Raw genomic sequence first — 12,173 nt, forward strand, 5'->3', positions numbered from 1 at the left:
AGTAATGAATGGTCTTTGTGGTTGTTGAGTGATTGAGTAGTGTTGACAAGGATCACCACTCAACCAATGAGTGTGAGAGCACATATGGCAACTAGTTCTTTTATATTTGTGTGTGTGTATATATATATATATATATATATATATATTTGTTTGTTTGAGATCTGATTTTAGAGGGCAGTAATATAATTAAAATAATAATAATAATATAATGATGGAAGAAGTAATATATATGTCATTAGAGAACTTTTAGATAGTTTCTAAAGTTTTTATATTTTTAAAATTTTTATTTTTAAATTTAAAGTATGGAAAATCACCCATTATTTCTGAGGAAAGTGACGGCAGGTTACTTCTAGTCTCTTGATTTCATGAAAAATTCTAAAAAAATTTATCAATTTTTCAAAACACTGATTTTCAAAACTTTCGTTTTTAAATTTAAATTAAACTAAAGCTAAAAAATAATATCAACCTTATTCACTGATATGAAAGAGCCAATGTTTGTGTCCGTCTAGAGACCAACGCTTTTGGACTAATACAAACATCCTTGACTAGTTGGCTTAGCGAGTTAGCTTGACAAGTTTTCACCAATTAAAAAGTAAGTCCCTTTGCGAGCATGTTTGTGCTTTAATGATAGTAAGAGAGTAAATTCGCCTCTTGATGCCTATTTTGGTTGGTTTGCGCCCAAAGTGAGAGAGGTAGTCTCATCCTTGTACTGGAGCATTTGAATCTGGTGTCACCTCATGCCTTCTATTGCCGTGGGTGCTGAAGATATTTTTGATATTCTATTAAAATATTGAGAGTACAAAAGATTTAATAAAAAAATATAAAAGATAAAATGCAAAAAAAATAAATAAAAAGGTAAGAAAGACTAAATGTTGAGACCCCCAAAAAAAAAATGATTTATTTACATTTGTCAATATATATATCTTATGTGACTTTTAATAATTAACTTTAATTTTCAACTTTCATGTCTAATTGACAATAATAAGGGATTGCTTAAGTTTTAATATTAATGCTTTATAAAGTTTATTATTAAAATTGTCCTATAGTTTTTTTAGAGTGACAACAAACACCATCTTATAAAGAATTGTCAAAAAAATAGACAATTATAATTCAAACATGATATATCAAGGTTCATAATTCATAATAGTAAATTTCTCATGTTTTGAAACTCCGGAACGGTGAAAAATATAACTCCTACAAGGATCGAGTGATCAGTAAATAAATAGTACTATATAGTATTTTTTGCAATATTGCATAGTATAATATTGATGATGAAGGGATGTTCTCTGTCTCCTCACTTACGCCCACATGCCTTTTTGACTGTATGCTAGGCAATGTTTATCAAATTTATTTATTTTATTCTTTGTCAAAGTTGAGAGTTCTTTTATGAACATAAATATGTCAATGTCTAGATTATATATACTCCAATAAAAATCATATAATAATTAAGTACATTTGCATATTTTGCAAATTTTCTATCTTTACCGAATATATACATGTATATAATTTTTTTCGAGGACTATATACACAAATACACATACTTTGACATAAGTATATAATTTTATTTCTATTTTTTATCATATTATTCTAATAAATATTTCATAATATATGGAAATCCACAAATCCTTTATAATATAGTACTCATATTTTATTATTATGAAGTTTTCACACACACGCTTACACATTACATAATGTAATTTGAAAAAAATTAAAAATTCACTAAATACATGACTAAAAAATTCCAATAATTTCTATGTAAATATAAATTTATCATTGTTATTATTAATAATTATTATTATTACAAAAAAAACACTGTAATTTTAGGATTTTATAGGGTTGTAAAAGTAAATAAGACAAAAATCCCAAAAAAAAATCTCATCTTTTCGTCTTAACTACCATTCTCTTTCCTCTATAAAAGCTTGCGCTTTTCTCTTCTCCAATGGCGTTCCCCATTGCTCAAAGATGGCACCTTTCCTTCTCTCCCTCCTCTTCTCTTCCATTCTCCTCTTCTCCTCCCCCTCTTCCCGATTCTCTCAAGCTCTCACCCTTCCCGCCGACGCTGCTTTCCCTTCCGATCAGGCTGAGAGGTTCATCCGCGCCCTTAATCTCTTTCCCAAGGATCTCTCCCCCGATTCCGGCTCCGCGGCGTTCCACCAGACCAATGGGCGGACCATCGTGGAGAAGCCTTTTTCCCTTCCGGGACTTTCGGGTGGTGATTCTATTGAGGATCTTGGGCTTCATGCTGGGTACTATCCCCTCCCCCATTCCCATGACGCAAAGTGAGTTCTTTCTCCCCTTTTTTGTTTTAATTCTTTGATGATTTGATTGGGCTTGATTTGTTTGATTCGGATCAAGAAGAACAAATAAATAATTGATTTTGATTGGTGTTTTGGTGCTTTGTTGTGAATTTGATTGGGTTTCTGGATGTGATTTGAGTACAAAGGTGTTGTGATTTTTATGGGAATGGCGATTTGGATTGTTTAGATTGAGCGTTTGCTATTGAATTTGTGTTTTAAGGTGTAGTTTCATGGATTTAAGATCGTCCTTGAAGCTTGGTTGGAATTATGTGTGCGGTTTTGTATTGCAATGCGATACGCAGTTGAGTAGATTTTGGATGAATAATTGGCTTTTATTTGCATGTACACCACACGCAAGGTCTATATACTGAAAATGCAAATTGCACGTATACTTCTCAAATGTTTAGATTCTTCCAGGTGGGGTCCTGTACTCAATTTCTTTTGGTAACCAAATTTATTTCAGAATAACTATAGGTTAACTTGTAAAATATGTATCATGTTTATGCAAAACTGACAATAATTTGGGTTGTATCTTTTGTTAGAGCTGATAGTGTGCTCTTGCTTTTGGTACATGCACTACTTATAAGTATTTGATGGTTTTTTAGGATGTTCTACTTTTTCTTCGAATCGAGGAATAGCAAGGATGATCCTGTGGTTATTTGGTTGACTGGAGGACCGGGTTGTAGCAGCGAGTTAGCTGTTTTCTATGAGAATGGACCTTTCACTATTGCTGACAACATGACTCTTGTCTGGAATGACTTTGGTTGGGATAAGGTATTTTTGCACAAATGCTTATATTAGTTTGTATGTTCACTAATATTGTTATTGGTACTATATGGTTGGTGTAAGGTAGCTGTTCTCATGAAGTAAAGAAATGGGCACGCTATTGCTTCTATTTTTCATATTTATTGTTTCAAGCACACATTGTTTATGTTTCTTTCATACTGTGAAATTTGCCAAAGGGCGGGGAAAAAAATTGAATGTTTAGATTAATATTGTTGTACCTTTCTTGAATGTGATCAGCATAATAAACTCAATGTTTAGTTAGATTGTCATTTTATTTTATTTTTTATGTTTATCAACATGTTTAGCATATGGCTATATCCAAAACTAAACTTTTGCATTCCTGTGAATGATCTTTTTTTTACTTCGAAATACATACGAGAGTTTTTGTTGAACTTCCAGGCATCGAACCTTATATATGTGGATCAGCCCACTGGAACTGGTTTTAGCTATAGCTCAGACAGGCGTGATATTCGACATGATGAGAAGGGTGTCAGTGACGACCTATATGATTTTTTGCAGGTATGAATCTTTTTATGGTATCCGATAATAACTTGTTTCAATGTTAATCATTTAACTATATAATTCTGGCATATGAATTTTTTTACGGTATCCGATAATAACTTGTTATAATGTTAATTTTTTAACTATATAAGTCTGCCATATGAATCTTTTTACTGTATCTTATAATAACTTATTTCAATGTTAATCGTTTAACTATGTAAGTCTGGCATTTGAGTATGGTAGTGACCTTGGCTAAATGGTTCTTTGACTCATATGGTTGTCGTTGTTGTGTTCCTTTTTTTAAAAAAAAACTCAATTCTTCCTATTGATAGCCTTAGTGTTGAGGCTTAGTGTTGAGGCTTAGAGATGAGGACATAGACTCTTATATGCAGGGTTAAGTCATCGTATTTAACTCTCCACCGAACCATGTGCTCATAGAAGCCTTGTCAATTGAGTTGTTCTTTATAAACCAGTCAACATCATCAATTAAATTTTGTCCTTGGTGCCTGTCCTTGATGGAGAGTTTGTCTTTCATTTAGAAATATATTGAAATATATTGAAATATTAAATCAGTTGTTCTTTCTTTAAAGTTTGTACAATGTATCCCTTTTCTAGCATTTATGAACCATCTAATGGCCAAATTATATTCCATTTATGAACATTAAATGTGCGACCTTTTGATTGTATACATGATCAATATGTTCTCTTTGCTTTTTCTGTTATTAGGCTTTCTTTGCCACACACCCAAAGTACGCCAGTAATGATTTCTATATAACTGGTGAATCATATGCTGGGCATTACATTCCGGCTTTTGCAAGTCGAGTTCATGCAGGAAACAAAGCTATGGACGGGTTGCACATTAACTTGAAGGTGCATTATTGTTGATTCAAAGCTGCTAGTCAATCTCTGTTGAATTCCCTTAACTGATCGATTGTTGTGCAGGGCTTTGCTATTGGTAACGGACTCACAGATCCTGCAATTCAATATAAAGCATACACAGACTATGCGTTGGATATGGGAGTTATTCACGAAGCTGAATATAAAAGGATTAACAAGATATATCCTGCATGTGAACTTGCTATTAAGCTATGTGGTAATTCTTGTTGATTTTTAATTTTCATTAAGAGTTTTATTTTGTATGCCCAATGAAATGATTAATTTCTTATATATTTCTGGGAAAATAGCTTTTGTGTATACTGCTCTACAAATTGGATTCTTTCTTGCATTGCCCTTGAAGTGCTACAAATTCTATACCGCTCTACAAAATATATATATATATATATATTTATATATATTTATATATATTATGAATATAAAACTTATATGATTAGTTTTTCTTTGCCTTTTTTTCTATTTTTTAAATGCATAAATACTGTAAGAAGGAACGTTAGGTTTTTGGTTGTTATATGTAATTTTTAAAAATTTAAGTGCTTGTATGAAAACTTTCAATGACTTGTGAGAATAGGAGAAATAATTTGTATATGTCATTAGTAAAGGAGTATAAGGATATATATAGAGAAATACTAGGGTTTTGTGGTATGGGCCCAATATGGCCCATTAACCAAATATAAACTATAACATAACCCTAACACTCCCCCTCAAGCTGGAGCATATATATCGAGCATGCCCGACTTGTTACACTAGATTACTAAAGACTTTAACATTTAAACCTTTGGTGAAGATATCCATGCGGTTAGCTCGAGACGATCGGGTATACTGGTGATAGAGATGACTCCTTGAGTACCATATCACGAACATAGTGACAATCAACCTCCACGTGCTTGATGCGCTCATGGAATGTTGGATTATTTTGCAATGAAGATGGCGGCCTGGTTATCACACAACATCTGCGATAGGTATTGTGATAGGGAATCCCAACTCGGATAGAAAAGAGCGCACCCAGAACCATCTCACGAGTGCATGCCCGTGCCATCGATCTATACTGCATCGCACTCGATCTCGAAACCACATTCGTTTCTTGCTTAGCCAAGTAACCAAGTTTCACCGACATACGTCTGAAGCCCGACGTAGACTTTTACGTCTCCTCTATCACCGAGCCTGACCCGAGTCGAATATCTTTCTGCAACATCTAGGTGACTTTGATTCTTGTAGAGAAGACATTTGTCGGGTGCTCCTTTAACATATGCAAGAACCCTCAGAGCACCATGCCGAGTGAACTTCTCGTGGCTCATGCGTAAAAAGCCCGACTCGAGGAGTCCAGCTAGCGTAACATATATCAAGGCGAGTGACGATTAGATAAATGAGCTTGCCAATCAAACGTCTCAGTATTGACCGAGATCTTTTGAGAAATGGGGAAGATGTCTCCCCAAAAAGGGTGGTGAGCGCTTTCAATAGGTGTATTCTCCGGTTTACTAACCCAATAAACCCAGTCTCCTCAAGTAAGTCCAACACATACTTCCGCTGTGAGGCGTCATCTTTCCTTTAGCATATGCGAAACTCAATACCAAGGAAGTATCCGGGTCGTCCATGTCTCGGGTGTAACGAAATGCTTCATTAAATGCTCCTTAGTTCTACAGATTCCACGACGATCACTACCCGTCAACAAGATGTCATCGACATATACCGCAAGTACAACACAACCCAGGATGAAGTGTTCTTATAGAACAGAATGATCCACATTACACTGCGAAAACCATACGCAGACTGCAATTACACTAAATTTGTCAAACCATGCACGAGGACTTTGTTTCGGGACCATAGATCGCTTTCTTGAGATGGGCGAGACTAGATTCTCCCCACGAGCGACATACTCAGGAGGTTGTTCCATAAACACGATCTCAACTAAGTCTCCATGAGAAAGGCATTCTTCACATCAAGTTGACGAGTGTCCATGATCGATTCATAGCTACCGACGATGAGAATGCGAATGGAATTTAGGCGAGCAATCGGTGAAAAAAAGTCTCGAGCATAATCAACACCATAAGTCCGAGTAAAACCACGGGCCACTAGCGGAGCTTTGTAGCGATCAAGCTGTACCATCCGCTTTGTGCTTGATAGAGAGACCCATCGTGCAGTGATGACCGGCATCGGCAGGCGAGGCACTAGCGCCCATGTACCACGAGATCTCAAGGCTTCCATTTCCTCATTTATTGCCGTTTGGCATTGTGGAAGCAAACGCGCATCCTGGTAGTTCCTGGGAATTGACTCAGCAGACAAGGAAAAAGCAAATGTGCGGAAGGACGGGTGAAGATTATCATAAGAAACAAAAAGGGAGATGGTATGTTTAGTACAAGAACGAATACCTTTGCGAAAGGCAATGGGAAGATCAAGAGACGGATCTGTATGGTCCGGGGAGAGGACAGGAGTGGGCGGAGCTGGCGGTGGTACACGTTGGCGTCGATGATAAACCTGTCCAAAACGACCAACATCTGTATCCAATGGAGGAGGCGTCACACTAGGCATAGTCACAGGTGGAGGGACCTAGACAGGGATGGGGAGAACAATATCAGATGACGTAATTAACATATCGTGAGAAACTGAATCAGAGAAATGATTGAGACTCAAAAAACGTGACATCCATAGACACAAAATACTTCCGACTAGTCGGATGAAACAACCGGTATCCACGTTGGGTGCGGGAATAACCAACAAAAACACATTTAAGCTCACGCGGGCGCAACTTGTCCAAACTAGGAGTTAAATCTTGAACAAAACCAACACTGACCCGAAAAACACGAGGGGATAAGTGAAACAACTCGGTATTAGGTAGAAGGCGACGTAAAAGGAACCTCTCCCCTAAAGGGTGCAGAAGGCATACGATTAATAAGATGAGCTGCGAGTCGAGATAGCATCGAGACCACAAATACATAGGGAACATTACGCTCTACCAAGAGAGTGCGTGCAACATCCAAGATGTGACGATGCTTTCTTTCGACTACTCCATTTTTGTTGAGAGGTGTGTGGACGGGTGGTTTGATGAATAATTCCAAAGGGCATCATAAAAGAATTTCTGACGGAAGAGACAAATTCTAAAAGCATTATCGATGCGAAGATATTTGAGAACAATGGAAAATTGATTTTTTTATTTCCAAAAATGAATTTTTTGAAGGACATCGCTAATAGACCGACGGTCTTTTAACAAATATACCCAAGACACTTGGGAAAAAAATCATCAACAAACACAACATAGTAACGATGACCCAGAAATAGACGCGACCTTAGAAGGTCCCCAAACATCACAATGAACTAAATCAAATAACGACCGACTAGACACTAGAGTAGAACGTTTAAAGGTAGCACGATGATGTTTACTCAATCGACACGACTCACATAAACGACTCGACCCAAATCCAAGGCAAAAGTTTCTGTCGAAGACGACTAAGAGAAAGGTGACCCAATCTACGAGTGCCATATGAGTGATGACTCGGAGTCAGAAACAGATGCTGCTAAACCACGAGGAATATCATCACGCACTAACGTATATACGCCCGTCACCGCGATTACGCCCTCAAACCAATCCTCTTCCCCGTCTGCGGATCCTCGAAAAAAATACGATGAAAAAGGAAAAAAATGTTACACTACAATTCAAATGTTTGGTGATCGCAGAAACGGATAGCAAGTTGATTGGAAATTCAGGTACATAAAGGACATTATTTAGTCTAAGTCGAGAGGAAGCTCGCTGACAACTCCCTCTCCCGGGACACTAAAGCACGATCGTCCATCGGCAATTGCCACAGAATGAAAAATAGATGGAGAAAGATTTTTTGGAAAAAGGGTTTTTGTACCTATCATGTGAGGAAGAGGCCCCGAGTCGATAATCCAGGGAGCGTCACGGAAGCAAGAAAGGCATTACCCGAGGAAGCGGAAGAAGAGGCGTGGTGTGAGACGCGTGCCACGAGTCAGCTGGAACCGTGCAAAGTCAGCCTGAGAGATAGTGATAAACTGTTCAGCACTAGTGGGTGACGGATCGACCATCCTCGGTACTAGCATTGGCCAGCCGCGGCGACCATGCTTATCCCAACAACGATCCTCGGTGTGGCTGGCCGTCGACGAAAGGTACACACAAACCTATTCCAAGAATCACCACGGCCGGCTCCTCGACCACCACGAGGGAGCCTTTACCACCACGCCCACGAGAAACTAGCAAAGCGGACTGATCAGAGGACACAACGGGCGATGGAGATGTGGATGTAGAAGACAGGCGAAGCACGCGAGCATAAACAGCAGCAAGATCAGGCATTCTCTCAGAACTCATAATAGAGCCCTTCACCTGGTTTTGCATCTCGAGGGGAGCCTGGGAAAGATATCGCGATGATCGCAACTTCATTCCGAGTAACGACGAAGGTGGCGGATCAAGAACTAATGGTCGGTAAATATCCAGACTCATCCAACAGAGCTACGGATGTGAGTGAAGAGCGAGGGGCGATGACGATCGCCTTGACGGGTTGTAAACAGTTGCTCATACAACTCAAAAACACGAGAGATATTATTTTCATTTCCATATGTTAATCTGCACATCTCCCAAATTGCCTTTGCAGTAGTCAACATCACCACATTTCGGGCAATATCCGGCTCCATACTACCGGTCAACCATGAGCGCACTGCAGCATCCTCAGCAAGCCAATCAGCATACTTGGCATCCTTCGAGTCCGGCGGATCTGCCGTGAGGTACGACGATTTTTTATGAGACGTAAGGAACTGCTCAAATCTCTGCGCCCAAAAAACATAGTTCCTTCCATCCAACTTTTGCGAGGTACAATGGAGATTCTTAACTAAAGAATCATGAAACGAAGACATGACGACGATAAGACAAATCCTTCAGCAACAAGACAAGGGCATCACTGGTGAGGGCTGAGGAACATCACCAGGTGCCCATAGACCAACAAGAACGGCAAGAGATGAATAACGGCTGGTGGTAGAGGTGGCGGCGGTGGGTGGAAGACTAGGGTTTGGAGTGGCGGTGGCGGCGGCGGCAGCGGCGGCTAGGGTTTAACCTAGAGCTCTAGTACCATGTGAGAATAGGAGAAATAATTTGTATATGTCATTAGTAAAGGAGTATAAGGATATATATAGAGAAATACTAGGGTTTTGTGGTATGGGCCCAATATGGCCCATTAACCAAATATAAACTATAACATAACTCTAACATGACTAATGGGCTTTGTCATTTCTTGTTTAAAAATATTAGGTTGTGTTTTTAAAAATCTTGTGAACGAGTGAAACAAATTCAACTTTTGAGACTGTACAAAGGAATTTTTTTTAAAAAATATGCAAAAAATTAACCATTTTATCAAGGACATACAAGATACAAAAAAAAAAGCCTTTTATTTATATTTTATTCACATTGAGTTGAATTCACATGATCATTTCATGTTACCCAGAATTTGTTGTTGAGCTTTGGAATATGTTCTGTAGCTTATGCAAATATTTAGTTGCTTAATAATTTGTGTTTTTCATTCTTGATTCCTCTCAGGACATGTTTAAATGTGTGATGTTTTTACTGATTTTTTTCCTTCTTGTGGTATATTGATGATAATGAAAATGATGTTTTAGGTACATCGGGGGACAGTTACTTGCTTAGCATCTCTGCTGGTTTGCAATGCGATATTTAATTCAATTATTAAGATTGCGGACGGAATAAATGTAATGACTTCTTCTTTTTAAATAACAACTGAAGAAATACGGTTTTAACTGTTTGTCCACCGATCTTTGTAGTACTACGACATCAGGAAGCAATGTGAGGGGATCTCTGTTATGATTTTTTTCGAACATGGAAAAATTCCTCAACCTTAAATCTGTTAGAAAGTCTCTTGGAGTCGGTGACATAGAGTTCATTTCGTGCAGTCCCACTGTTTACCAGGCGATGCTTACCGACTGGATGAGGAATTTGGAAGTTGGTATTCCTGCTCTACTTGAGGACGGCGTGAAGGTCCTCATTTATGCCGGGGAGTATGATCTTATATGCAACTGGCTCGGTAAAACTACTACCTTAATGCTATGTATTTGCGCATCGTTGATTCACTTCTCATACTCTTTAGATTGTCTTGATTTTTAATTGTTTCTACTTTTCATTTGGCTTCGAGAAGTTTATTCCGATACTTTTGGAAAGTGCAATACTATGAGCGAAATAATTGCGAAAGATAAAGTTAAATCATTTCATTTGAGCAGGAAATTCAAGGTGGGTACATTCCATGGAGTGGTCCGGTCAGCAAAAGTTTGTCTCATCATCGGAGCTTCCATTCACTGTCGATGGAGCTGAAGCAGGACTCTTGAAAACTTATGGACCACTAAGTTTTCTCAAGGTATATCTTGTTAACGCCAACCAAACATATTACCTATGCCCAACTCAATCCAAAAAGCTTAAGTTGATAGAATGAGAAACCCCAGTCTTATATATTCAAATGTATATTTTTCTAAAATTAATTGATGTGGGATTATTAGTTATTCTATCATAAATAAGTCTTGTGTTGTTAATTGGTACTTGTTGATTGATAGGTTCATGATGCCGGGCACATGGTCCCGATGGATCAGCCGAAGGCTGCATTAGAGATGCTGAAAAGGTGGACTCGAGGGGAGCTTGCTCAGTATTCTGAAAGCAATGAACTTCATGCCGAAATTTAATATATCTAATTACGGCAAAAATTTAATACTACTAATTAATCACTTATCGCTAACTATGAAATGGTGAGATGATAAAAACATTTCTGCTTGTTTTTTTCTTGTTTTTTTTTCTGATGGAATGAGAGAAAAATGCAAATGTATTTGCAGATAAACTTGAATATATATGTTTCAGATGTGCTGGGTTGTGAAATGTTTCTGTGAAAATTGTTGTTTTGAAGTATGGTCAATTATTTTATTTTATTTTATTATTAATAGACAACAAGTGCTCTTTATTTAAAGGATTGTCAAAGGGACAGACAGGTATGGAGGTGCATCAGTCTGGAGGGGTGAAACTAATGTTTCTCTTTTAAAAGATTCACACCTAGGCCCGTGAACAGTGCATAAACAGTATTATCGGGGGAAGAATTCGAACCCTTGTCCTCATTCTTGCACTCTTGTGTCATACTATTGGGCTATTCAATAATTGACAAGTATGCTCAATTTGGTTTGCGATTTGGAAATTTGGAATTAGATTAAATTGCTTAAATTTTGGCTCATTGTTCATTTTGATCCCTGAAATTTAAGAAATTGTGATTTTGGTTCACAAATTCTAAAATTATTATTATTATTTTTCGGAGATAAGTTGAAGAAATATATTTGGTATTTTAGGATCTCGGAGTTTATATTAATGTATAATTTTATTATTTGTGTATAAGTGGATAAGTCACATTACATGTGAGTTGAGAGGCTTGAACCAGGCTCCTCAGTAAGGATACAAATACTTTACACAATGGTTCAGTGTTAGTGTTAATAAATCAAAAATTGATTAGCATTTCATGTTTTATTAGATGTTTGAATTCAATTTATTTTATTTTTTAAGTTTATGGAAAATACTTAAGAAAGAAAATCTTCCGGTTAATGGTACTCTAATGAAATGATTGTTTTATATTTTATAGAAAGAACCACACTCTATGTTTTACTCAAGAGAGCCAGTGTCAATATATTAAGAAGTGGTCTTAACCATCATGA

The 12,173-nt window shown here is 37.4% G+C and overlaps 1 protein-coding gene across 1 annotated transcript; it reads left to right on the forward strand.

Moving 5' to 3' along the window:
• The first annotated feature begins 1,936 nt into the window (after positions 1–1,936).
• On the forward strand, positions 1,937–11,355 carry LOC120275445 (serine carboxypeptidase-like). Its single transcript, XM_039282018.1, is given in 10 exon segments — positions 1,937–2,279; positions 2,903–3,071; positions 3,483–3,602; positions 4,311–4,454; positions 4,527–4,680; positions 10,102–10,187; positions 10,260–10,286; positions 10,288–10,519; positions 10,713–10,846; positions 11,040–11,355. Coding segments are annotated over 10 exon segments (1,509 nt in total). The 5' UTR covers positions 1,937–1,962; the 3' UTR covers positions 11,166–11,355.
• The last annotated feature ends 818 nt before the right edge of the window (positions 11,356–12,173 follow it).

The sequence above is a fragment of the Dioscorea cayenensis genome, chromosome 14 (genome assembly GCF_009730915.1).
Source record: "Dioscorea cayenensis subsp. rotundata cultivar TDr96_F1 chromosome 14, TDr96_F1_v2_PseudoChromosome.rev07_lg8_w22 25.fasta, whole genome shotgun sequence".
Taxonomy (NCBI): Eukaryota; Viridiplantae; Streptophyta; class Magnoliopsida; order Dioscoreales; family Dioscoreaceae; genus Dioscorea; species Dioscorea cayenensis.